Source organism: Trichoderma asperellum, chromosome 4 (genome assembly GCF_020647865.1).
Source record: "Trichoderma asperellum chromosome 4, complete sequence".
NCBI lineage: Eukaryota > Fungi > Ascomycota > Sordariomycetes > Hypocreales > Hypocreaceae > Trichoderma > Trichoderma asperellum.
The window spans coordinates 603,644-629,391 of record NC_089418.1 but is presented as its reverse complement, the minus strand read 5'-3'; the positions used below and the strand labels follow the sequence as shown (position 1 = coordinate 629,391).

Sequence of the window (25,748 nt, the reverse complement as noted above, 5' to 3'; positions counted from 1 at the left end):
GTCTCGCTCTCTTAAAAGTGCCTAGCAGTAATGTTGAACAGAGGGTGAAAACAATTTTACGTTTGGGACAAGCTACCTAACTTGGCGGCAGTCGCTATGAACTTTAATGGTTGGCCTCGTACCTCTAGTAGTTGCAGTGAATGTGAATGTATGCTGGTCATCTTGGACGACATCGAGCTCTGTGCAGTCACTTGAAGACACTCGACTTTGCACGCCCTTGCAGTAGTGCATTTTCAATGAGGAATATGATTTTAGCTAAGAGCTGCAATCTGATAACTGAGGCAAAATAGATATAGAATAGTTTAGGCATTTATTTAATTCAAGTCGACTAGGTATTCTTGCTTCGTTGAGCTTGAAAGTCTCATACTCGTCATGAAACAACATAGAGAGTGTGATCAACTCATATGACTGATGCAGTTGATCTAAGTTGCAGGTCTAATTACATGTCCACGGATGCCTAATCTACGTGCACCTAGACTGATGCTACATATGCCTATCTATATTACCGAGCAATATTTAGTACCTTGACACGACCAGCAAGTCTGTCTGTTAGGTTGCTGGAATGAGGACCCTTTGTTAGTTGGCCGTGCTAACGCCAACTCACTGCCTCTTATCAAAATCCCATACCTCAGCAGCCACACCATCGAATCTAACAACATACGGGCACTGCAACCTTGGGTGTCGTAGAGGTCTGAAACCAGATAAGCCGAGACGAACGGTTCGTTTAGGGGCCCCAGCTTGAAATGGCACCACCTGGAACCCACTAAGAACCACCGCTCGATTAGCGATGCAAGGACTGGGATGTTTTCATGGCCATGGACGGGAGGTACTGCCGGTCTTGGGGCGGTGGACGTCAAGAATAGTATAATATGCCAACATATCTTGGCTATTCGGCTGTTGTGACACGTATTTCCATAACATCCAGGTCATTCTTGTTTCCAGCATTAAGATCGGTACATGTAGCCATATCTATTGCAATGCACCCCTGTTGTCTCCTATAAGAAGCTGCCGCAATGTCCCACACAACCACCATCGACACACCTACGAAAAGGACGAGCAACTGCAATAATGGAGTGAAGAAAATACAGCTCACTGCAACTGCAGCGTGTACAAAATGCAATCAAATGGCTATGAGAGAAGAGGCGGCGAAATGGATGCGCAGAAGAATTGGTGAGTCGAGCCTCGTTACATACAGTCTGCGGTTGATCTTTGCCATACACCTTCACGTCACACACATCGAACATGGCACATTGTACAGATTTGGGAGTAAAGAAATTGCAGCCAGCTGCTAGTTACCGAAGCTGAGCCCATCGAAGCGGGCGTGGATGCGGCATAATGCTGAACGAATAACGCTTAGTGAGCAAAGAGGCAGCTTGTGTGGTCTGAAATGAAGGATCAGAGCATTCTGCAAGGTTATACCGAGCCCGATCTGTCTATTGCAACAGGAAGGCATAGTCAGGAGTCACGGCAAGATAACAAGGCCGCTGTCAGCGAGAAAACAGCTGCGTGTTTTAGCGCTCCAGGGCGCTGCTCAGCTGAGGCTATCGCTGCTGTGAGCCCTGTAAGACAGAGAGGCCTTGCGCCGAAACCGCACTAAGCACGTCATTGCTGCCAATCACGTCAGCGATGACTTGACTCAATCCTCCAGATCTAGACTTTTTCTGTGAGACCGCAAATGCCATTGTGCGATCCTCGCGCATCCTCCCCGAATCTCTCCCTAGAGCGCGTGCGAGGCTTGATCTCTTTGCTCGCAATCCATCATTTCTGATTCTTTTCATTACTGTGCAGCTGTATTTTGACGTGTTATGGTCTGGGGCAACGACTCGCGAGCCCCTCCAGCCTTGCACATTTCAAGCTTCGTATCAGGAGGATTCTCTGACCGGATCTAGCCACGATGCCTTCGCTCACGGTCGACCCGGCGGCGGTGACCGTCCTGCCAACTCTCGAAGTGCCCGATTGCCAACAAACCCAGCCAGAGCTGCTTCATAGCCTCAAGCACAGCAGCAGCGTTCTCGCACTCGCAGTCAGCCCGCAGCACGACTCCATCTATGCCGGCACGCAAGATGGCGAGATCGTCGTCTGGTCTCTCTCAACCTTCCACCAGGTGCAGCAGGTCCAGGCGCACAAGAGAAGTGTCATGTCGCTCTCGCTCTCTCCGGACGGCTCTTACCTGTTCTCGAGCGCTTGCGACCCCATCATCAACGTGTGGTGCCCTCGAACGCTTCGACGTCTCTACGAAATCTATGGCAACCACGATGTCGGCGACATCTTTTCCACAGCGTACAGCCCGCAGCACGATACGCTGTACATTGGCGCGCAGAACATGACGATACAATGGGTTAGCCTGAGCGATCCCAGCACAAAAGTGACGCCCGATTCGCAGCGACATCCGGATCGAAGAAGTCATCGATTTTTCGACTCCAAAGCTATTGGCGGAACGAGCACTCCAAGACGCAGCGAGGACAAGTGGGGATTGATCCCTCGAGCCAACAACGTCTTGGAAATCGATAGTGGTGCAATCCGCAAGTTTGCCCATTACGGCTACATATACTGCATGCTGATTGCAAAGGGACCTACTGTCGAAGTTGGTCCCGAGGACGATGTGCTGATTTCAGGAGGCGGCGATGGCACAATCAAGCTTTGGAGTCTTGGGGCGCAAGGTAGAACTGATCCGAACGACCCCGAGCGCGCCGGCATCAAAGAGATCATGTCCCTTGGTGCAGATGATGCGGAATCTGTGCTGTCTCTGGCTTTGGACGGATCCTTCTTGTATGCTGGAAAGCTTGATGGCATTGTCGAGCTTTGGGACCTAGACACAGCCCAGAGGCTGAGGGTGATTAAGGCGCAGAATCACGACATAATGTCGCTCCAAATGGGCTGGGGCTACCTTTGGACTACTTCTGCTGACGGATGGGCCAATGTGAGTACCTTTTTTTTTTTTTTTTTGCCTTCTTTATTTCCGCTTCCAAATAGTATCCACTGACAGTATACTCTGCAGAAATTTAGTACGGCGCATTATGGGAAATACCAGCACGTCTCAAGAACAGTCGCTCAAAAATATCAATGTCTTAGCCAGTGGAAAGCGCACAACGGCAAAGAAAAGAGCAAAATATTATCATCCGCCTGCGCTACTTACAAAAAAGAACAGTATTACATCACCGGGGCCAACGACAATGACATCTGCGTATGGAATATCAAGGATGAGGCAGACCCGAAATCGGGTAACCTGAGCCAGACTGAAGACGATGTAATCCTCTCTGCCCTTACAGAATTCGTCTCGTACAAAACCGTATCATCCAGGCCCGAATTTGCAGAAGACTGCCGCAAGGGAGCGACCTATCTCGGCGCCCTGTTTAAGCGCATGGGCGGATATGTCGAAATGCTGAGTACAGGAGAATCGCATAACCCTGTGGTGTTGGCAAAATTCTCTGGGAAGAAAGAATCTGCCGATAGACGAAAGAGAATCCTCTTTTACGGTCACTACGACGTGGTGTCGGCTGACAACGAGAAGAGCAACTGGGCAACCGACCCGTTTACCGTCCATGGAGCTAATGGTTTCCTCTATGGACGAGGCATCAGCGATAATAAGGGCCCTATACTGGCTGCATTGTTTGCGGTGACAGACCTGATGCAGGCGCAGAAGCTGGAAAACGACGTCATTTTTCTGATCGAGGGAGAAGAGGAGTTTGGATCCAGAGGGTTTGAACAGGTAATCAAGAGAAACAAGGAGCGCATTGGCCCTGTGGACTACATCCTGCTGGCCAATAGCTACTGGCTGGACGATGAAGTTCCGTGTCTGACTTACGGGCTGCGAGGCGTCCTTCACGCCACTGTCTGCGTTGACTCGGCGCGTCCCGATATACACTCTGGCGTTGATGGCTCCTACATGAACGACGAGCCCCTTTCAGATCTCACAGCAGTCTTGTCAAGACTCAAGGGCCGCGGCAATCGAGTCCTCATCCCAGGCTTTTACGACGGCATCCCACCGGTGACACCAGAGGAAGAGGCACGCTATGACGATATCGCCTCTATCCTGTTGCGCCGCAGTGCCGAAGCCGTCTCTGAAACAGAGATCAAGAAGTCGCTTTTAGCAACATGGCGAGAGCCAAACCTGACGATTCACCGATACAACGTGTCGGGACCAGAGGGCAGCTTGGTGAGCAGCCATGCCAGCTCGCACATCAGCATGCGACTGGTGCCAGGACAAGAGGTGGACGCGATGGCGACGGCCCTAACAGGCTTCTTACAGCGCGAATTTGCTAGCCTTGGCTCTGAGAATAGGATCAGTATCCGCATCGATAATAAGGCTGAGCCGTGGCTGGGCGATCCAACAAACGACATCTTCCGTATCCTATGCGACGCCATTGTGGAGGCGTGGCCCGACTGCTTCGAGCCCCGGAACGACGCCGCCAATATGAAGCAATCAAGTCCAAGTGAACACGGCACAAATGGCAAAGCCCCTCCGCTGGAGTCGCCTGAGCTGCCGACGAGCAAGCCAAAGAAGCCGTTGTACATTCGTGAAGGCGGGTCTATCCCAGCCATTCGCTTCCTGGAGAAGGAGTTTGGAGCGCCGGCTGCCCACTTGCCTTGCGGACGGGCCAGCGACTCTGCCCATTTGGCTAATGAGAGGATGAGCCTCATCAACCTGGTCAAGGCGAGGGAGATTTTTGGAAAGGTGTTTGCGCGGCTGTGAGACAAAAGATGATGCTGTCGGGTAGTGTCCAGTACTGCTACTCTTGTTTTTCCTTTTCTCTTCGTGGAGAATGCTACCATTTCAAGAGACGGGATTATTGATTTTGTCATGGCGTTCAACATCATTTGTCAGTTATTCTTCATTATCATGATTAGACCATTAGTTCTTAGTGCATCCATAGCCGTCTCTGCTTTTTCCATTAGATACCCTGCCACCCAGAAAAAAAAAAACTTACTCGAATAGCATTTACATCTGCCAAAAACCTTGTTCTTAACAATAGGAGAATCTTATGTGACATTGAGTTGGCTGGGCGCTAACTTGGCCGGATGGCTTCCGCGGCCATGTGTCTTGAAGAGAGTTAAAAATGCTGTGGATGGACTGGCAGAAGGCGGGGCAACCAATGACAAGCCTGGTTATATCAAGGCCTGGGGAGGGTTAAAAATGCTGTGAAGCTCTTGCGGGAGGCCACCATCAGGGCAACTAATACCAAGCCTATATTACATCAAGGCCTGGGGAGGGTTAAAAATGCTGTGAAGCTCTTGCGGGAGGCCACCATTAGGGCAACTAATACCAAGCCTATATTACATCAAGGCCTGGGGAGGGTTAAAAATGCTGTGAAGCTCTTGGAGGGTTGGCATTGTGGGGAACAAATGATAAGCCGAGTTATATCAAGGCCAGGAGAGGGTTAAAAATGCTGTGAAGTTGGCTGGTAACTTCCTATGCTAACCTATGAATACACCCCCCCAAAAATAGCGAAGGCTCCCGTTGTGAGAGATTGTATTTCATATCCTGAACTGTGCTATATCCTTAACCATTTAACTAAGTGACAATAAAGAGAAAAAGAAGGAGTAAAAGGTAAAACGAGTGTGCATTCGTAAGAAGGTGATATTGGGAGGCTTTAGCTAAGGTTGTTATGAATAAGCCCAGCTACTCATGTTCTTTGAAGAGAAAAAGGCCTTTTGAGTGGGATATCGCCAGCTTTGCCGCCGCCTCGCATCCACTTCACATGTCAAGGCTATTGAGATTAGAATCCCAGAGTACATGTGAAGATGGCCTGCTGCCATGCTAACTTGGTAGAGTGCCTTAATGGTGGCAGTGCTAGTCAAGAGCGGTGCTAGTGGATCGCGGGATCGCTAAAGTGACGTCGTGGGAGCCGGGAGTGTGGAGATGGCGGTTTTGATAATTGGAACACTTTTGAATTCCATCTCTGGGCAGCCAGTTTCGGCTTTTTATTTCGTCACTTTTTTCTGTTTTATATACTCTGCTACTCTTATATCAAATAAATCTGTAATTAGAACCATTTGATTTTATTTCTTCCTCTTCTGCATCCTGCCAACAGCATCATGAGCGGCTTCAAGAAGATACTGCAGAGCCTCACAGGCAAGAATTCCAACCCCGAAACTCAGCCAGACGACAAAAAGCGCAATCTCCACTCACCCAGCGGCATCGACAACACCCAGCCCGAAGGCGAAAACCCGATTGGCGGCTTCACAGTCGAATATCTAGGCGAGCAGAAGTCGAGTAACTCCGCCAGTCGACGAGATCTAGGCTTTGCGGGCCATATCCAGGGCAAATGGTACGCCGTCTATGGCGACACTCTGTGGTGCAGCCCCGGCGTGACGGATCCGGACCAAGAGCCCGACCCGGGAGGCTTTCACGGCATGGTGCGCAACGCGGTGTCGGCGCTGACGGACGATCCGCTGCTGGTGCATGATTTGCATCTGAATGATGATGAGCCGGTGCCGCATCAGAGGCAGTTTACGCCGTTTAGGGAGGAGTGGGGAGAGACCAATCAGTTCGGTTTTGGCGGCACGAGCATCTGTGAAGTCGACTATGATAAAGCAGTTGGAGCTGTATTTTTCCTTGTGGTAGGTTTTCATTTTGAGTTGTTTCCTTCATGAACGACTACACTCACCTTTACTTACACACTCTCTACTACTTGCCTGACTTACATCTGCTTACACAAACACAATAGAACGACCATGAAAACTACCGCTCGGCAGGCGTCGCCCGAGTCGAGGTTATTGAAGGCGTGCCTACCATTACCCAGCGCCTTGGAGACCGCGGTTGGTGGTGGGACTGTTCTGAGGTCGCCAAGTACGGCGACATCGCAGCCTATCGCGATGTCAACAGCGAGTATATTTACATATGGGGCCATCCGCCCAACTGGGTGACTGAGTGGCCGCATACAGAATACATCTACCAAGCACGAGTCAAGGCAGCAGACGCTTTCAACCTGGACGCGTATGAGTACTGGTGGGGCAAAGAGAAAGGATGGCGGACGGAGGTGCTGACGGAGCACAATGCTGAGACAGCAGTCATGTGGGGAGCTGGACAGGGCCAGGTCGTTTACAGCGAGTATTTCAAATGCTACATCTATGTCCATTTGAGTAAGTTTTTATGGCTGGGAAAGAACCAAACTTAAACAAAAAACAAAGAGTCTAACTGTGAGATTTAGATGGCCCTAAAGTGGCTTTGAGGACGGCTCCGAAGCCAGAAGGCCCATGGAGTCAGGATAAAGAAGTCTATGAGGCGACACCGATTGATGGCGGCTTCGTGTATGCGGGAGTTGCGTATCCATATCTGGATGAAACTGGGAAGACGCTGACGATTGCGTATACAAATAATAATCATACGCAGGTTATAACGGTGACGTTTGAGTAAAGGGCTTTTTGTTCTTTCTTGGCGATACACTACACTGTCAGACTTGGAAGAGATATGAAGGATTTTATAGATTTGTAAAGGTTAATACGGCTCCATGGCTTATACATATGACGACTTGCTTCAAGCTTAGATTCTCCTTGACCTACGCGGGCATTTCAAATCTCGTATATCATCTAATATTAGCTCTATCATCTGGTAATAGATCCAATCATTCGGCTGCTAATTCTTCCGCATCTAACAACCCAACTATATAATTTGCTACACGTAATCAACTTCAATGGCGAGACACAAACTCCATAATGCATCATTTAAGCCTTTTCTGAAACTTTTCCGCTACGAGGAGCGTTATCAACAACTGACAGGGCTTTTTAGCCGAGGTAGCCGACGATGAGTAAACGCCAGCTCCAGGGCATGAAAAGGAAGAAAATAAATAGTCAGTGCAGCAAATCCAACTTTAACTAGAGATATTCCAAGACGAGAGTATCGACAGACGTTGCAGCTATTACCTACAAATGCAGCTCTTCCCGGCCTGTCGAATGTTACTCTGCTCTACTACGCTGCGTTGCTCCCCCGCAAATATATCTTGGAAATCAGTCAAGAAACGGCAACCCCCACAGCGTGAACCAAGTGTCAACTTATTTCCACTTTTAGCACCATCCTAGGTCGCTAAAAAAGCGCCCCATCAGCCATAAGCAGTCAATCTTAGGCTTAAGAGTCAACTAGATGCGAATGCGAGCGCTTGGCTGTTAGTCTATAGTGAACGGCAAATCGGTTGCTTAACCTAGGCGGGGCTACCTCGGCTCGGACACGATCTGGGGATATGTACGGGGGACTGTTTCTGTGAAAGACTCATGTCTTTTTTAATGAACTAAATACTGACATCTTATCTCACTAACGCACATGCCATTCAGTTGCTACTAAGAGACCCAGTTCCGATCTGCCGTCTTTCTGTCTCTCTTTTCCTCTCTCCTCTCTCTCCTCTCTATTGGACCTACAACCATTAGGCGTAACTAGGGAGCAGTTCTTAGTTCAGTTCCCAGGCAGTTGATAACAGAGACACAATGAGCACCGAAGTAAAGATTCCTGCATCTCTGGAGCAGGAGAGCGCCATCAAGAGACTTGATGACAATACGTTCGAGGCCAATCTCTCACCCAGCTTCTGCATCGGCTCAGGTATGTTACACACAGATGCTCATAGGAGTGTATAACCCCAAAAATATACCACGTATAAAACTAGCCTGGGCCACAATTAACTAACACCATACTTTTCCCAGTCCCCAATGGCGGCTTCGTCGCCACAGTCTTTTTGCGCGTAGCAAGAGAATATCTCACTCCCAGAAACCAGCCCGACACCATCGCCGCCCACTGGGAATTCCTCAGCCGCACCGCCTCCGGCCGCGCCATCCTCGTCGTCGAGGAGGTCAAGCCCGGCCGCTCCATCTCAGTCATCCACGTCTCCCTCTACCAGACCGGCCTTCTCCCGCAAGCACCATGGATCTCGTCTGGCACAGTCAACGGCCGGGCAAAGTCAGAAAAGGTTGTCGTTGCGTATCTGACAAACAGGAGCATCGCGGCCGAGAGCGGCCTCACCCTCAACACCGGCTGGTCGCTGCAGCCGAAGCTGCCTGCGGTCAAGGACTTTTCAAAACTGCTCACCAACGAGGACCCGGAATGGCCGCCTCTGGACTCGATCATCCAGCGCAAAGTCGCCGCCGTGCAGCAGCTCCACATGTACCACTGCCGCGAAAGCCTGGAAAAGAGCGGCACGGCGTCCCTCATCGACTTGTGGGTTTGCGCCAAGAGCGGCGAGCCTTTTCGAAATACAAGTCTCGGCTTCCTCGTCGACGTCACGGCGTCTTTCGTGGTGGAGGTGCAACGGCTGCGGACAGAGAAGGAAGAACAAGCCGCGGGGGGCGAGTTGGCGCGCAAGGTGGCCTTTTGGTATCCCACGCTGGTGATGAACCTGGATGTGAAGAAGAGGCTGCCGGAAGAGGGCGAGAAATGGCTCTTTATACGGTCTTACTCGAAGAAGATTTACAATGGCCGGTCTGATATTGAGATTATCATCTGCGATAGAGCGGGGGATGTTGTCGCGCTGTCACACCATGTTGCGATGATTGTGAATTTCGACAGGAATACGGCGAACAGGGCTGTCGTTAAGAGCAAGGTTTAAAACGGTCGTCAGGCATGTTTATTTTACATCTTATTTTCTTGTTTGGCAATGGCTTATTTAGAGAGAAGCGGGCACGCGTCATGCTATGAGAACTGCTATATAATGATAGATGGAATAATGCATCATTCTCAAGATTCCACCGCAATGTGCATCAGAATGCATCACGGGCAAAACTAAGCTCCCACGGACAATGACGGTGTCATTTCACAGCGAGGAGTGGTTTTTGAGTTGCGCCAAGACGGTATTCTCCTGTATGTCTCACGAAACGGCAGCTGGAGATTGTGTGTCACAAAAGGTTGTAAAATCATCAGATCCAGGCGTACTTGAAAGTATAGCAATTGGAAACTACTATAGGTAGTATTGTCGGGTGTCCAATTACAGTCAAGATTGTGAATCTACAGCTATTTTAACCCTTTTCTACATCTACCTCTTCTATACGGACCAACCGACCTATTAAGCTACTGCTGCGGTAAACAACGAGAGGGGGCTGTTGAATAATAATTCTTCATTAATATGCACTTTTAGTAATGATGATTCTTCTGGCAGGCTTGGTGAATGAGCTCAACTCCCGCCAGCTGTTACAGCACCATGGCATCTGACAATTACGCAGCCAACGCGGTGATAGCACTTGTCGGACACTAGCAGCTCATCACGCGAAGATTAAACCACACGCGTCTGCATGAGTTTCGTGCCGCGATTCCTTTTTAACTCTTTAATTTCCTGTTGTTCGCCTTTCGTTCCCACTTCACGTCAAACTCATCCCCTTCACCATCATAAGCATCCTTCACCATCATAAGCATACCTTGGGCTGATCATCAACTAAACCTCAAGCCTCTACCCTCTTGATGCACCTTCGTACTCACGTTATATACGACCATGGCACACATCAATCCGTGCCCTAATCCGAACATCCCTCCCCTTAGGATCGAGCTGTCCGACATACCTTGCAATGAGTCAGACAAATACCCTGACGCCGTCAGGGCAGTCAAAGCTTACTGGCGACAAGCAACGAATATAACCATTGAGGATCAGATCGAGTACAAAGGCCTCGTCGAGAACACACATTGCCACAATAAAGGAGGCTTGCCGTGGGGTCCAATATTTTTCGCCATTTGGTCATCGTGTGAAGCCTCACCCATATGGGCGAAGTTTTTTTTTATTAAATCGCTCTACTGCGTCCTACCACCTTCCTTTGACACTCTAATGCTCTGCGTCTTTAAGTCGCTTCAGATTGAGGACTTTGAAAATGACTATCGCACTCACAATCCGGAGCCGATCAGAGTGAAGAAGCACAAAGGACCTGAGCAACTCCAACCTCCGGAAGCAAAACTGAAGGTCAATCGCAGCCAGCCGAATGCCTCCTCTCCTCTAGAACAATCATCTCCCGTCGTTGGTGGCCCAGCTTCACCTGTCAACAATCAACCCGTCACGCAACGTGATCTTGAGAGACTGGAAAACCGCCTGAAAGAACACATTGATGGCCACATCAAGAGAATTAGAGAAGGCATTCTTGCAATGTTTGCAGAACATGCAGAATCTTGAGAACCACCAGTGAACAGATGCACAGTCATGTAGAGGAAACCAAGCAGAGTATTCTGATACTAGAGATGAAACTCTTGCCGTCAATCGACCTCATGGCTTACGCAGTCAGCCAACTTTTGGAGGAAGACTTGGGACCAATCAAACTCAGAGCAATAGGACAGACAGGTTTTTTTTTCTCATTTGGAGGTGATATTATCTCATACCTGGTAGCTTAGCTCCTAGTAAATATTTGATGTCCCATACAACATTGAGCTTGAGAAATAAACGTGAAAACTTTCTTTTATATTCACTATAGGTTTAATCAATTAATGTGATATGTATTGACTTGTTAGCACTCAATCCAAGCTGAATTTATCATGAGCATCACATTCGCAAGTAATCATAATACCCCTGTTATTTCAAGATCAAACTCCACAGCATTCATTATAATGTATCACCTACTGAACTAAGGCTCCCACGTGCTCTCTATAAACCACAACTTGCCGCTCGTCTTCCACGCACCTTGCCATCGATACCGCTTGTCAGCCTGCTCAAACAGGCTCCTCCAGTCATCCATCTCCCGCTCCCGGGAATTGCACACCGCCTTCATCAGCACGTCCATCGTCCGAATGCTCTTTTCCTCCAATCGTGACACCACGCCGGGGTCAGGGAGCACGATATCATTGATTATGATGCGAGCTCCCGGTTTCAAGCCAGGTATTAGCGCACGGAGGATGTTGATGGCGTATTTGTCCGAGAAAGCATGGAAAATGTGTCGAAAGAGATATGCGTCCGCCGTCTCCGTCTGAGGCTGGAAGAAGTCGTGTGTCGTGAGGCATATCCGATTGGAGAGATGCGGAGGTATCTTATCCGTCATTTCAGGTGTTCGCATGCCTTCCAAATCTTGCACGATAAAGGACAGCAAGGGGAAGGCTTCAGCAAGAGCAATTGCTACGAATCCTTCATTACCGCCCATCTAAAATCTCGAAATTAGCTAGAGGCCTCATAACAAAAAGAGAGAGCAGTTGCATATTCCTTACGTCAACAACAGTTGCTTCACCCAGTTTCGCCCAAGGGTATCCTGAAACGGTGTGTGATAGATTGTATCCCTCTCGCTGGCCATGAGACTGCAACATCAGGTCATATCGCTTCGCTCGGGCTTCGTCCGCCTGCAGATGATCGAAGAAGCTATCCTTGTGATTGAAGGCAATGTTTACACCCTATAGTTATGGTTCATCAGCGCCCCTTTCTTTGAGAGTGTGGTTGGACTGGCGTTTGCTTGCCGTCTGGTTGGTCTCCTGAGATCCGGGCCACGTCTTCATGGCAGTGACAGTTTGAGATATAGGAGCCAAGAGGTCCATGGTATAAAATGCTGCCCAGCTGGCCAGGGACTCATCTTCTAGAAGCAGCAAAGATGCCCGATTATGAGCGACCGAACCAATCTTTGGCTCGTGAAATATATTGTTGGCAATTGCGAGGCGCATCAATCGTCGTAGATCTGATGGTAATATCGTGGCGCCAGTCAAAGTATGTACTCTGATTGCTAATTCTTCATAGGAGAAGGAACCTGTCAATGGTACGGCCTCTGCAATTTTAAACTCGCATATTGCCTGCAAAGGTATGTAGCTGATTGACTGAATGGTCCACACAGTTAACACATTTAGAGCCCATAACTAAGCTTTCGCATAGCTTATCAGTAACAAAGAAATGAAAGACAAGAGCCTACTTCCCAAGCCATATTCTTCAAGCTTTCTCGCGGGCCCAGAACGAGATCATGCAGTTCCTTCGTCAACGCCACGAGTTCCTGCCTGGCCTTCACGGCTTCGACTTCAGTAAGGGGAAAGTCAGAAAGACCGTTTGCCTGGTAGGAAGGGGCTTCAAGGCCCTTTGATCGTAAGGCATCGGTCAGAAATCGTGTCTTCACTTCAATATCTCTGGATAGCGTCGTCAATCGGTCAACAGATGACTCTGTGGCCAACTTTGTCACCGAGCCATCCATTGTCTCGCAAGTATTTGAACACTGGTGCGCCTGAGCAAGGTAAAGAGGGTATACGACGAGATAGTTTCAGGATGCCCAAGATGGAAGAAAAATAGGTGAAAGACTGGGTCATAAAATTCAAGAGAGACTACCCAGTCTTGTTAACGGAATGAACAAGCTTCTTTTAACCCACCTCTTGTCCAGCATTGCCACCCTTATGCCTTGTGCGTTTGCCATTGTCGTGCATCAGACAGCCCAACACGTCCTTTTCCAATGTTATTCATAATACATCACATATTCAAGATGGGTGGTTGCTTCTGTATACTCTGCATATTCCAACATTCCCGGTACGCAGAAAGCCACATTATTGGCTAGGTTTGATGTTGGCGGAGTTCGTATCCCAGTTTCAGAAGGGAGAGCAGCTTCTGGATCCAGCTCGCCATCGTACATATTGGTGTTGGACGACGCAATCACAGTGGATCTCACTATGAGCTACCGCTGGTGGAGAGGGCGTGACCGAAGTGGCCGGGACAACAATAGACCAGAGCCTATGGAGATACTTCTCCGTGGGTAAACCATAGGATTTGCAGAGGCAGACCAACGATTTTCCAGTTATATCGAACCAATTAGGCTGCAGCGTAGAGAGGGTGTGACGCCAAGAGTTGTCCGAAAGCAAGCAGTCACTGAAGATAAGCTCATCTTCGCCATATCCTTTTCTTCATTTTCCGTTCTTTTGGGCACATCAGCCCCGTTTTATATGTGTAAGCGCCGAGGGAGGTTCTGTTGTTGGTCAGATCACTTTTCCATGTAAATAGGTTGGCAACTATCAGAGTATTTGGGGGCGAGCAATACTCCTGTATCCTCTTTTCTATGTTGGCCAATTCGTTTGAGTCCTTGATAGCATGATATACTAGGTTCTTGCCACGCTCGTCTGTATGATGGAATCAAGCCATATCTCACCTATCCATGTGAATGCTGCTTGTACTTCGTAGACCCAAATGATCTAGCCTTTTATCTCCGCTACTCCACTCAAACTATCTGTTGGTAAACCCCAGCTGGTCACATATCATTTACCTGGGGTTGAGACATTTTCCCTGGCTTAAATGACGTGCCATTTTTGGCGGCTGAAACGTCGGGCCGCCTTCCGAACCGAGCTGCTAAATTTACATAGTTCAGATACAGGAAGTATATAATAGAGGATCCCTTCGTTGGCTCGACTTCATGGGAACCAATAGAATATAAGGCGTATTCGATGAGAAACACCAAGTCAATGAAAAGCGACGCTCAATTGACAAGCTCCAGGCTACTCAGCGGCTGATGAGCGGTAAGCGCAGAGAGTTCTAGCACTCGATGGCTACCTGTAGTCATCCAAAGGAGCCATCACATGGCAAGCGGTTGAGCATGTAAGCCTCTCAAGATAGACGTTATCTTGAGCAGCTGCAGTGGTACAAAGGCTCGCGCAAGACAAGACAAGCGGTGAGGGTGAAATAGCTTCAGATTAGATACTGGGTGTGACAATGGCGCCTGGACAGCGCACTCGAGCCGTTGGCTGGCGTAGAAGCGGGTATTTATTCATTCCGCGAAGCAGCGTCATCAGCCATGAGATGAATAATTAAGATCCTACACAAGAGGAGTCGAGATCGAGGCAAACCGAAGCCATCTTCTGTCGCTGGTCGAGCCAACCTGCACGGCTATGCGCTTTACAGGTGCTGCTATGCGCCGCTGTAAGTGGTGTGCCCATCAGCAGGATCTCAACCTCATTTTTGGTTATTCGGGTATATCCGGCCGCTGTCACCCGGATATCGGAAGGCCATTTCTTTCTGACGACTGTGTTGGTTCTTACGATGTGATTTGGTGCCGGCAACGAGTTTGATTAATGTTTGGGGCAGTGCTTTATGCCTTGGTGAGTTCCGGTTGGCTTATCCACACTACTTGCGTGTACATGAGGCTATAGTGGAACGCGGAGCGCTGCAATGCACATCAGGGGCTTGGCCTGGACCGAGCACAGGCCGCCATCCCCCACTAGCGTTAGCAGTGCGGCGAACATCCACAGGTCTCCGTCAGTACTGATGGGTACAGACATGCTTAGCACCACCCATTGTCTTGGCATCGAGATCATTCCACGCCGCGGCGCCTTCCTTGTTTGCTAAAGGAAAGCAACCACCACCAGTCCCTTGCTTCAAGGCATTTTCTTGCTTCATTCTCCATTTCCAACTCTCTGCAACTCACTTTCGCTTTGTTTGCACCAACCCAGGCTACTTTTGTGTTATCATCCTCACCACATGCGGCGGAGTTCTCACGTCAAGTCTAACCGAATATCCATCCAGACTGCGGGTCAGCTTCTCCAACCCCGGCCTCCCAAAAGGCCTATGCTGTGTCCGTCCACTGCGGACTATTATCGAATTATCGGAGCTGCGCTAGCAATTGGCGGCCTGTTGACACAAAATGCAATGGCAGTGGCTTTTTGGAGGCTGGGCCCATGGCGCCAGACAGGTCGCGCCGCACCGTCCCGCGCGCCTCATTCTCCTCAAGCCAGTCGGAGAGCCCTGAGTCAACTGCAGCAGAGGCAGCAGAGGCAGCAGACTTGAGGCAAATCATGGATTGTCCTGCCAATCAATCTCTGCCACAATTCGCTGTCGATACTACCCTTACGACCTAACTCAGGCAGCTGGCGGCAACGCATCCTCGGCTCCATAGAGCCGCATGTCCTCAGTACGGCGCTCTTCAGCTGATGGGAGGCGTTTCCTTCCGCACAAGGCATCCTCGACAACGAGGCAAGGTCATCTCACGGCTCTCTCTATTGAGCGTGCGCAGAGCCTCTTTCATTCCCATAACGAAGCCGAGTTGCTCTCGACCTAGCCTGGGTCATTAGAGCGTTACATATATCGACCAATCGGGCTTTGCTTCACCTCACTCGCCTTGCCAAAGGCTTGGAAACCAGGCCACAACCCTCGCCGGCAGCCATACATGCATTTGAACACACATTCACCCTTTTCCTTTTCCTTTCCATCTTTTGGACCTTTAGCCCACATCCAAGATGAATAACTCCAGCAGCGACAACAATAACAATAACAATGGCGGCGGCGGCAACAATAACGCCGATTTTGTCGTGGCCGCCGTGGCTTTGGTGGTGTCTGTCGTGGCACTGCTGGCTACGTTCATGCAAGTGCTGCAGCAGTACTATGCGTCCGCTCAGGGCTATTCCCTCTGCAATGAAAAGGTCATGGGCGGCTGGGCCAAAACTAAGACGAGACGATTTCGGCTAGATGAACTGCGATTTGAGGTCCAGTTCGATGTGCCTGTCATATTCGTGTCGCCGCCAACAAATAAGCATGGACCCGTCGTAGGGGCTGACATCTACTATCTGGATGGCAGCGAGAAGTCCCAGAAAGATACAAACACGACTTCAAAATTGGATCTACGCAAAGCATACCATGATAGATCCAGAAAAGAACAGATTCACACCTCTGACAATGAAATCGCCGCATGGTATGTTCTGCTCTTCGCTGCTCAGCGCATGGAGGCCGAGTCGCGAGAGTGGCAAGAGGACGAATTCAAGGATTTTGGGCCTCCAAGCGATCTTTTCCCGCCCAAACCACCAGCACTGGCAAGTCACCACACTCTAACAGTTGCTGTCCAGCGCAAACGCAAGAGCTGGGATACTATGCCCATCTCCGTCAACAAGCCATATGCCACCACTACCATGTGCCACTTGATAGAGATGATGGCGGCCATCGGGGTATACTGGAAGGAATTTGATCGCAAGCGTGATCGTTACTGGGGCGAAGGAAACGGTTTCTTGATCCTGGGCGAAAGGCTTAGTGACCCCGGGCTCATGTTCTCGTTCCAAGTCAATGGCCAATGCACCTTTAAGCGAAACCGCGTCGTCCCCGTTGACGAGATCAAGGAACTGTGCTTCGGCTATGTTCCCACCGTCTATCGTGAAAAGGATGATCAGCGGCGTTTGAAACCTCCAAGCGATGAGCAGCAAAATCTTACCACCCTCTTGATGGGCAACTCGCGAGAAATTTCAGAGACTTTGACTGCTATCGGCTGTAACAACAATACAACTAGAGTCTTTTTAGAGGAAGGGAGAAGAACATCTCACCTCTTTCCTAGTAAGTTGCACTTTGACTTGGAGTCGCATAATTCTGAAGCTGACACACCCTTACCAGTATCCTTTGAGATTCTCGGCATGCTAAGTCGGATATTCCATATCGAGGGTAGCAACTTTACTTTCCTCCCCAATCCAACACCACACAGCTGGGACAAGAGATCAGTTTCCTTGCCCAGGATGCTAGCGGCTTTCTTTTCAAAGACACAGCCTGGAGGAGGAGAACATAATTCTCTAGTCATCACGCGGTATAGGAGGCATATTACTGAAATATTAAACTATCAGGCCGAGGAAAAGGAGGAAAAGGCTCTTGATAGATGGCTCCTCTTGAAATCACTGCACGCCGCTGTGGATGACACTGATGAAGTTCTCACGGCGAGAACCAAATTGCAGAGGCATAACGGTCACGGTGCCGAAGGCGATTCGGAGAAGTCTCACGATCAACATGAATTGCACGATCAACCTTCAGACGCAGAGAGGCACGATAGCCGGCGGGAGCTCGTTCAAGACGTCTTGAGACATCATATCCAAGAGGTGCTCCGACTGCTCAATCAACAAGAAGATCTGAATTCGGATGGTCAGTCTTATCGTACGAGCGCGCGAGGACTTTCGCCGAGGCCTCGGTTAAAGGTGCCAACTCGTCCTTTTGAGGAAATGGACGAGGCTGGGCCTGAAGATCGACAAAAAATCCTCATGGACGTGTATTTTGACAATATTCGTCCTGTAGTGAAGCTAAATGCTTTAAACTCGGCTACAAACCGAAGAAGCAGCATTGTCAAGTCGCCCCTCTCCATCAACTCACGCCCTCAGAGCCTCGCGCGTGAGTCAATCTTCAAGAGCAGAGAGCGTTCGCCTTCAACGCGAGGGAACCATGTAGAGTTTGCCGAGGGAAAACCAAAGATTTCTGTGACGGTTGAAGAAGCCCCAGAAGTCACCTACGAAGGCTCACTGGCGGATTTAGAAGTTTCGCATGACGACATTTGGTGCACGCTCGTTTTCCGCATGATCTGCTGGCTGATGCTGCACAATTTCAACAAGAAAGACGTCCAGCTGCCCAAGAGCGAGCTCCTGGGAAGTCGAATGCCTGTTTACATCTCATAATAGAGCAAGCGCTTTGCTTTTGTCTATATGGCGACTCATTCCGACAGCATTTATCACAACAAGAAGATGCATAGCAAGCTGATTTTGGACATTTTTTCCCCTCCATCTTTTTGGCGGTCACTTGGACATGAATTACAGGGCTCCAATGGGATACTGCATATTTGTTAGATATAGGAACTCTATTGCATATTATAGATACTCAGATTTAATCATGAATAGTACGGGGAACCGGCTTTTCAAATGTTTGCATATAGCTTAATGACGATCCTTAGAATGAATAGTCACCTTCTGCCCCTTTTGGCTAGTGGTCATTGTGAGCTGCCGGGTTGCTCAGCCTGCCTTGACATGCAAGATGCCAAATCTGAGTCGATGAATGCCATAATACGTCATTACAAATACGCAGAGGGCCAGACACGACCCAATCTCACTGTTCCTAGCCCTAATACGCTTTATGTAACTCTGTGCCTCGAGTCGCCCTGGGTAGCCTATTGGCCTTGCCTGACTAAGGTCTAATTCGAAGGTTCTGGTCTCGGGAGCTGCCTATTGGCTCACTGTTGACCGAGTCGGCGGAGGACTCGGACCCCCGTATTTTTGTACAATAGGAGGTACTCCGTGCAGGGCATCCGCTGAGCAGGACGTAGTACTGAGGACTTTTGTAGGTAAGCAGAAGCGGCACAAGGTCTGGGCCGAGCATGGTTTATTGTAGCATTTTTTTTTGTCTTCGGTGGCAGAGCCCGATGTGGCGTCGTTGGATATCCGGGGCTAGGCCAATGGAAGGATTGTGAGTTGGTGACTGGCTGCCATACTTTGCACACATCTGTATGTTAGAATACGAGTCAAACTGGGAACAGATAAAGCATTTGACTCTTGGCCAGGTATTATGTACTACTGAATACAAAGTTCTATAGTAATAGCACGACGGTTAATCGATTCTTGGTACAAGGCGATTCATCTATGCCCGCTGCAAAGGTGGGGGAGCGCACAAAAGACAAGCATTTTGCCGCCCGCGACGGTGCGACGAGCCGGGCTGCAAGTCAGGATCAGAGCCCACAGAAAAAGAGAGAGAGACTGTGCAAATAGACGCAATTCATTGGTGCTCGGCACGGCCCTGTCGCTGCTCCATCGGCGCCTCCTCTTTCTGCTTAGGTGCAGATGTGCCGGGCCTATTGATATTGATACCCTGCACTGTTGGACTGTACAAGCCAACAGGTCGGATGCAAGAGTCTTGGGGAATGCTCACAAATGCTTCTGATATCCTCTGCTTACCCATTTGTGATAGGTCGGTTGATAAGTATCTATTGACCGAGGACTTATGCCATGTATTTATTAAGCATTTGGGTGCATGGTAGTCTCATTGGTCTCTTGCTCTGTATGCATCTTATAATGTGCGCATCCGCCCACTCTAGAGACGCAGATACCGCCGCCCATGCAGATGTCGTGCAGTAGTAACCAAAAATCGAAAGAGGGGAAAGCACATGATTATGCACGGCAAGGGAACGGCGATGCAGGTAGTATCAATTACAATTACTCGGAAATGACGACCTTGGGACGTCTTTGGGCCGTTAGGTGCTTGGGTAGGTAGATTATATCCTGGCGAATAGAGCGTCGCCGGCCGGCTTGCCGCCTTGCTAGTCTAGCGGCGTTGGTGATGCGTGATGGACGCGTATATTGCAATGTACTTTTGTTGCGGCGTCTGGGGCAGGATGAATCCATGGAGAGCGCACCAGCAGCCGGAGAAAATGGCTCTCGGGGCTCGTGGGGACGAGAAAATTGGGGATCACGGACTGAATTGACATGATGCTCGAACCATCTCTGCCTTGCCAAAGAGCCGTTCCACAAGAATTAACACCAAGTAAAAAAAAAGAAAAAAAAAAAAAGGAAAAGATGCATGCAAATAAGGTGACAGGCAGCCTTGTCAGTAGAGCGACTCTAGCTTGTTTCTATACACCCAATCCAATCAGACCTCGATCAAAGCACGCAACCACGGCCGCTGAAAGATGCATCCGAACCCGAGCGAGATCGACGGCCGGCGCGCACAGACAGCGCTGGAATCATGAAGCCACGCTCCCCTCTGCCAAGATTCCAGTTGCCCTTCCCAGCGGCAATTTTGTCGATGTGCCATTTTTCGCCGTGCCTTGGGAGCACCCGTCGTGGCCGAGGCTAGCAAAAACGCTTCGATGTCATCCATCTGGGCGGTCCGGGGTACGTACCCATTGCCGACGCCCTAGTGTCTTAGCGGTCTCCGGTACCGAATACAACGTCAGCTGAAGGCCAGCAGGCTCCAGTTCTTTGTTTGTGCCCGCTAGCGGCCAAGGCAGCCGCTGGAACGGAAGTATGGAGTACCTCTGCTAGTGGCGATTAATTCTCAGTTACCGCCGCAAGAAAAAAATCCTGCCCCCTTTACTGCCGCTAAACCCCTCTGTATCTGTGCCCAACGCAACGTCTGCTCCCTCCACAGGGCCACAGCCAACCTGTTACAAGGCTTGGCGCTAGCGGTTTAGCACCTGCTGCAGGCGCTGCCTTATCTAATATCGCCCGCCACAAAAGGGGACGCAGCCCGGATTCTCACGGCCACCGGCCACGCCGTTATCCCGCCCTTCGTTCCGCAGAAAACAACAAGAAAAAAAAGCGTGTGCTGCATATCATCGTCTCGACTCTCTATTTGCATTTGCCGCGTTCGTTTCCTCGTCCAGCATTGCCCGAAGCCTTTCGGACGGCCATCTGCGTGTCTTGTTCTGTCGTCCTCGTCTCCCACGCGTGGCCCGAAGTGCAGCAAAGCCACGCTTGGCTCACGCGCACTAGCCGCAAAAACCCTCCTTGGTCGACACAAACTCTTACGACATCATCTTGAACCTTTTCCTTCAGTTTCCTCGATAGCCGAATCTTCCACTCTCGCCTATAAAGGAGAGAACGACGAAAGAGAAAGTGACCCCAGCGGCGCCTTGCAGAGCAGCAGACTGCGGCCGTCTTGGACGTCTTCCTGGAATCCAGCCGCCAGGGCGTTTCCAATCAAGACGCCATGACGCCCTCGCCATCCTCCCAGCAGGGCCTCGAGCCGCGGCGGCCCAGGAGCGGCCACACGCAGACCGTCTCCGTCAACATCGCCGAGAGCACGCCGCCCAACGGCAACCGCCGATTCCAACTCCACGTCAGCGAGTGTGTCGAGACTAAGACCGTCACCACCACAACTCGCCTGACCAGGAAGTTCCCCCAGGTCTTCATCCGCGACCCCGCCCCCCTCGAGAGCCTCGACACCAAGGAGTATCCCTTGGCCACGAAGCCGACGCCTCCCGAACTGGCAGACTTTTCTTACAGTTTTGGCGCTGAAGAGGAGGATTTCGATGCAGAAATGATGGACGATGTCGATGACCACGACGACAGCCAACTGGTGAGTGCGAGGCGGACCTAATGAGTGTCGTTTCTACTTGCCTCTGTTTTACTGACCAACTTCCTCCTTTGCGATATAATAGACAAAAAGAAGCCAGAGCAGCACAATTGCCCCGCCTCTGATCAAACAGGAGTCAATATCTGGCGAGATACAGACACCCGACGCTTTGAGCCGCATTTCGTCAGCCTCACCATCCGAGCACTACTCTCGCCGAAGTAATCGGTTGGCCGCTGCAGAGTCACCGACAACCACAGCGACACGATCTTCACAGCGTCTAGCACGTTCCTCAGCCTTGCATGCCGTGTCCAACAGGCTGCGCCGGTCTGTCATACAAGGAAGTAGCGGAAGTGGCGCTGGAAGCGGCAGCGGTAGCAGCAATTTACGCCACGATGCCAGCGACAGAGTCACAAGAAATACCTCCATTGGCATACTTGCCACGCCTGACATCACTGAGACGGCCGGGCCAATACCGAACCGCTCATTGCAGCGACGGTCCATGCATTCCGAATATTCACCCAACTCCCAAGACGTCATCCGCGGCCGCTCAAAGTCCCCCCCCTACGAGGCGTCCAGCCCCGCCGGTAGTGATGCCCATACTTTCAGCAGCACCGTCGCCACGCCCCCGATTACCGATGCAGACCCGGAATCCTTTGCAGATGACACCGACGAATCCCTCGAACCGTCACTTCGACCGCAGCACCGGCCCGCAATCGACGTCGTTGCTGCCCAGGATGCCAGTCTTCCTAGTCCGAGATTATCCCCAACCTTGGCCGCCGCCCAGCTCCACTCTGCCGACCCCGACGAGACCGCTCAGTCTAGTTTCAAGACGGATCAGTCGGCCACGTGGATGGGAGAGTCTCAAGTAACCGAAGATGGAGGATTTACCGACATGGTACCCTTTGAGCGTCCATCCCACGGCAAACGAGCCATGGTGCGATACGACCAGCACCAGCCTGTCATGCTGGATCCGCAGATGCTGCTGGAGGCGTTTGACTCCATGAAGACGGAGATGAAGACATTCATGATGTACCAATTCCTCCGCCGGTGTCCTCGACCCACACTCCGCATCGTGGCTGATGCTGTGAATCCCGCACTCAAGTGCGACTTTTTGCAGCAACTGCCCCTCGAGCTGAGCTACCATATCCTATCCTACCTCGACCTCCGCGACCTCACCCGCGCCGCCCGAGTATCAAAGCACTGGCGTAGCATCGTAGATCGGAACGAGACCGGCTGGAAAGAATTGTTTGATAGAGATGGCTTCACCCTCCCTCCCGGGGAACTCAGCAAGGCCATTATTCAGGGGTGGGGTTGGCAGGATCCGGTTGGCATCGACGGCTACGAGCAGGATTTGAGCATGCAAAGCCGGCTAACGTCATCGGAAAAGGAGCTTACTCAGGCTCTGAAGCAAGAGGCCACACCGAAAGTGAGGACTTCGAAGCGCAAGCGTGGTCTCAATGCCTACAGCTCGGAGCGTTCCAAGAGGCGGGCCAGTACCCAGGAGGTGGCTGCCAACCGGGACGAAAAGGCTCAAGGCGAGGCCAAGCAGCATAAGTCAGCTGGACCCCTTTCGGCTGCCCACGCTGCTATGCAGGCCGTCCCCGATCCTCAACTGGGCCTGCCGAGTCTGCGACAGCTCCATCTCTTCAAATCCCTCTATCGTCGACACTACATGATCCGCCACAGCTGGACCAACGGCGAGACGAAGCCGAGCCACGTAGCGTTTGCGGCCCACCCTCGACACGTTATCACCTGCCTCCAATTCGACGATGACAAGATTATCACGGGCAGCGATGACACACTCATCCACATCTACGACACCAAGACTGGTAAACTCCGCAGGAAACTCGAGGGTCACGAAGGTGGCGTCTGGGCTCTCCAGTACGAGGGCAACATCTTGGTCTCGGGCTCGACGGACAGATCGGTGCGAGTTTGGGATATTGAGCGCGGCCTCTGTCAGCAGGTGTTCTACGGACACACTAGCACGGTTCGCTGCCTGCAAATACTGATGCCGACGGCGACTGGCATGGCCAAGGACGGCTCTCCCATCATGCAGCCGGAGAAGCCGCTGATTATTACGGGCTCCAGAGATAGCCAGCTGCGTGTCTGGCGTCTGCCCGAGGTTGGATCAAGGCGATATATACAGACCGGCCCGCCGGCCCAGGAATCCGACTGTCCGTACTTCATCCGCGTTCTGACTGGACACACCCACTCGGTTCGCGCCATTTCGGCGCACGGCGATATCTTGGTTAGCGGATCCTACGACAGCACTGTCCGAGTTTGGCGAATTAGCACCGGAGATGCCCTGCATGTGCTTCACGGGCATTCTCAGAAGGTCTATTCTGTGGTGCTCGACCACGAGCGCAACCGGTGCATCTCGGGCTCCATGGACTCTCTAGTCAAGATTTGGGACCTCGCCACGGGATCTTGCCTCTACACGCTAGAAGGCCATAGCCTGCTGGTTGGTCTGCTGGATCTACGTGACGACCGCCTTGTCTCAGCAGCTGCGGATTCGACGCTCCGTATCTGGGATCCTCAAACCGGCAAATGCCGAAACACCCTCATGGCGCATACGGGTGCTATTACCTGCTTCCAGCATGATGGCCGAAAAGTTATCAGCGGCAGCGAGAAGACTGTCAAGATGTGGGATGTTCGGACGGGAGAGTGCGTGCAGGATCTCCTGACAGATCTTAGCGGGGTCTGGCAGGTCAAGTTTGATGGAAGGCGATGCGTTGCGGCCGTCCAGAGAGACAACTTGACTTATGTAGAGGTAAGACTGAGCTTTCCCTTTATATGTTTATTCCAGCTGTTTGACTTTGTTGATGAATTTGTGGCAACTTTACTAACCAATCTGCCCTTGATAGATCCTTGACTTTGGCGCTGTTCGAGATGGGCATCCTCAACAAGAACTCGGACGACGTATTCTCCTAAACGAGCCGGAAGTTCGTGCTATGATTGAAGAAGAAGCTTAAGCGTCTACGGATGATATTCATTTTTTTTTCTTTTCCCCATAATTAAAGAAAAGCATTGCGAAATACGAACACGAATGAAACAGAAAATGCAAATATATATATATACACACATACATATATATGATACGCATTCAGTATGGATATGGAAACTCGCAGCATCTGAAGGGCGATACGACTCTGCCCTCGGCGTTCTGTTATTATAGTATATACGCGCTGTCAAAGCCTTTTGTCGGTATTCCGGAATTCAGGGGAGGTGTGAGGCAAGGCGTTTTAGGGATTCAATTTGTTATTTTCTTCGCTCTACTTGTTTCGGACCCCTTTTTACGTATCTCGAAATATATATCTGGTTGTTTTCTTTCCTTTGAGCGATGGGAGGGTGGCTAACTGCTGCTTCGTACATGACAAGGGAAAGCTTGAAATCAAGGCCCGGAGGTGGAAGATGGCCCGGGTTTAATGGGGGCAATGCATGCATGTGTTTATATTGGTCTTGTAGAAAAAGAAAAAAGAACGATGCTACTGCTGTACATGGCGTATTATGGAGCCCTGCCTTTTCCTTATAGTTGTTATAGATGGGTGAATGTGATAATGCAACCCGAGTTTCGCTTTTCCAATGTGACTCAGCTGTGATCCAGCGATGATGATGCGCAGGTACGTTTTTCCGCCGGGTTACCGTCTTTGGACTCTGAAACACCACCAGCCCTGTCGGTTCTGCTCTCGTCGCCATGCACTCCGCGCTTGTGTGCGACTGGACTTGGACTGCGACGCTGCACAGTCTCAAGTGACCAGAAGGGCTTCGTCTAATTCGCTGCTCGTCGTCGATTTCTTCAACCCTCTCCAGATGCTGCACCAGACCGAAGTTTGCAGTTTTGAACGATGGCAGCTGCAGCAGCAAAGCAGCAAAATGTGTGGGCGGGCGTTAAACTGTACATGAAGCACTACCCGCCTCTACTGCTGCTTGCTTCCAGCCTATGACGCCTCTCTTTTTTGAGGAGACGAAACGAAACGAAATGCACATGGACGGAGCATGCTAACTAGTAGTAACTACTATGTAGTAGCAGCGGCCCTATGGGTGCATTTGCATCTGCATCTGCATTTGCATATGATGCCGTTATGGGGCCTCTTTTTACACGCTGGCAGTGCCCCATAA

At 50.6% G+C, this 25,748-nt stretch overlaps 7 protein-coding genes across 7 annotated transcripts; 6 read left to right on the top strand and 1 right to left on the bottom strand.

Annotated features, from left to right (window-relative positions):
- The first annotated feature begins 1,652 nt into the window (after positions 1–1,652).
- On the top strand, positions 1,653–5,539 carry TrAFT101_006579 (uncharacterized protein). The gene is made up of 2 exons (XM_024910026.2): positions 1,653–2,920; positions 2,999–5,539. The coding sequence occupies exons 1-2, from the start codon at positions 1,895–1,897 to the stop codon at positions 4,691–4,693; spliced, it is 2,721 nt and encodes a 906-aa protein (XP_024758241.1). The 5' UTR covers positions 1,653–1,894; the 3' UTR covers positions 4,694–5,539.
- A 366-nt stretch (positions 5,540–5,905) lies between these two features.
- Positions 5,906–7,574, top strand: TrAFT101_006578 (uncharacterized protein). Its single transcript, XM_066127811.1, has 3 exons — positions 5,906–6,561; positions 6,669–7,083; positions 7,152–7,574. The coding sequence occupies exons 1-3, from the start codon at positions 6,037–6,039 to the stop codon at positions 7,355–7,357; spliced, it is 1,146 nt and encodes a 381-aa protein (XP_065983924.1). The 5' UTR covers positions 5,906–6,036; the 3' UTR covers positions 7,358–7,574.
- A 665-nt stretch (positions 7,575–8,239) lies between these two features.
- TrAFT101_006577 (uncharacterized protein) lies at positions 8,240–9,698 on the top strand. The gene is made up of 2 exons (XM_024900618.2): positions 8,240–8,530; positions 8,632–9,698. Exons 1-2 carry the CDS (start codon positions 8,419–8,421, stop codon positions 9,528–9,530), a joined length of 1,011 nt encoding a protein of 336 aa, XP_024758239.1. The 5' UTR covers positions 8,240–8,418; the 3' UTR covers positions 9,531–9,698.
- Positions 9,699–10,406: 708 nt separating this feature from the next.
- On the top strand, positions 10,407–11,072 carry TrAFT101_006576 (uncharacterized protein; the record flags this gene model as incomplete). Its single annotated transcript, XM_024906879.1, has 1 exon — positions 10,407–11,072. One exon carries the CDS (start codon positions 10,407–10,409, stop codon positions 11,070–11,072), a length of 666 nt encoding a protein of 221 aa, XP_024758238.1.
- A 327-nt stretch (positions 11,073–11,399) lies between these two features.
- On the bottom strand, positions 11,400–14,838 carry TrAFT101_006575 (uncharacterized protein). Its single transcript, XM_024910025.2, has 4 exons — positions 12,778–14,838; positions 12,335–12,685; positions 12,092–12,271; positions 11,400–12,027 (listed from the first exon to the last, which is right to left on the bottom strand). Exons 1-4 carry the CDS (start codon positions 13,048–13,050, stop codon positions 11,518–11,520), a joined length of 1,314 nt encoding a protein of 437 aa, XP_024758237.2. The 5' UTR covers positions 13,051–14,838; the 3' UTR covers positions 11,400–11,517.
- Positions 14,839–15,207: 369 nt separating this feature from the next.
- Positions 15,208–18,725, top strand: TrAFT101_006574 (uncharacterized protein). Its single transcript, XM_024900665.2, has 2 exons — positions 15,208–17,147; positions 17,205–18,725. The coding sequence occupies exons 1-2, from the start codon at positions 16,067–16,069 to the stop codon at positions 18,242–18,244; spliced, it is 2,121 nt and encodes a 706-aa protein (XP_024758236.1). The 5' UTR covers positions 15,208–16,066; the 3' UTR covers positions 18,245–18,725.
- A 2,024-nt stretch (positions 18,726–20,749) lies between these two features.
- Positions 20,750–25,290, top strand: TrAFT101_006573 (uncharacterized protein). The gene is made up of 3 exons (XM_024906878.2): positions 20,750–21,632; positions 21,715–24,399; positions 24,494–25,290. Exons 1-3 carry the CDS (start codon positions 21,264–21,266, stop codon positions 24,599–24,601), a joined length of 3,162 nt encoding a protein of 1,053 aa, XP_024758235.1. The 5' UTR covers positions 20,750–21,263; the 3' UTR covers positions 24,602–25,290.
- Positions 25,291–25,748: the final 458 nt, after the last annotated feature.

Excerpts from the sequence above, each read along its gene's own strand:
- TrAFT101_006578 (XM_066127811.1), top strand. The coding sequence starts at position 6,037 with ATGAGCGGCTTCAAGAAGATACTGCAGAGCCTCACAGGCAAGAATTCC. Across the intron at positions 6,562-6,668 it reads GAGCTGTATTTTTCCTTGTG|AACGACCATGAAAACTACCG; the intron begins GTAGGTTTTCAT and ends CAAACACAATAG. Across the intron at positions 7,084-7,151 it reads CTACATCTATGTCCATTTGA|ATGGCCCTAAAGTGGCTTTG; the intron begins GTAAGTTTTTAT and ends TGTGAGATTTAG.
- TrAFT101_006575 (XM_024910025.2), bottom strand. The coding sequence starts at position 13,050 with ATGGATGGCTCGGTGACAAAGTTGGCCACAGAGTCATCTGTTGACCGA. Across the intron at positions 12,686-12,777 it reads TGAAGAATATGGCTTGGGAA|TCAATCAGCTACATACCTTT; the intron begins GTAGGCTCTTGT and ends TGGACCATTCAG. Across the intron at positions 12,272-12,334 it reads CTCAGGAGACCAACCAGACG|GGTGTAAACATTGCCTTCAA; the intron begins GCAAGCAAACGC and ends CCATAACTATAG.
- TrAFT101_006579 (XM_024910026.2), top strand. The coding sequence starts at position 1,895 with ATGCCTTCGCTCACGGTCGACCCGGCGGCGGTGACCGTCCTGCCAACT. Across the intron at positions 2,921-2,998 it reads CTGCTGACGGATGGGCCAAT|AAATTTAGTACGGCGCATTA; the intron begins GTGAGTACCTTT and ends TATACTCTGCAG.
- TrAFT101_006573 (XM_024906878.2), top strand. The coding sequence starts at position 21,264 with ATGACGCCCTCGCCATCCTCCCAGCAGGGCCTCGAGCCGCGGCGGCCC. Across the intron at positions 21,633-21,714 it reads ACCACGACGACAGCCAACTG|ACAAAAAGAAGCCAGAGCAG; the intron begins GTGAGTGCGAGG and ends GCGATATAATAG. Across the intron at positions 24,400-24,493 it reads ACAACTTGACTTATGTAGAG|ATCCTTGACTTTGGCGCTGT; the intron begins GTAAGACTGAGC and ends TGCCCTTGATAG.
- TrAFT101_006577 (XM_024900618.2), top strand. The coding sequence starts at position 8,419 with ATGAGCACCGAAGTAAAGATTCCTGCATCTCTGGAGCAGGAGAGCGCC. Across the intron at positions 8,531-8,631 it reads CAGCTTCTGCATCGGCTCAG|TCCCCAATGGCGGCTTCGTC; the intron begins GTATGTTACACA and ends TACTTTTCCCAG.
- TrAFT101_006574 (XM_024900665.2), top strand. The coding sequence starts at position 16,067 with ATGAATAACTCCAGCAGCGACAACAATAACAATAACAATGGCGGCGGC. Across the intron at positions 17,148-17,204 it reads AACATCTCACCTCTTTCCTA|TATCCTTTGAGATTCTCGGC; the intron begins GTAAGTTGCACT and ends CACCCTTACCAG.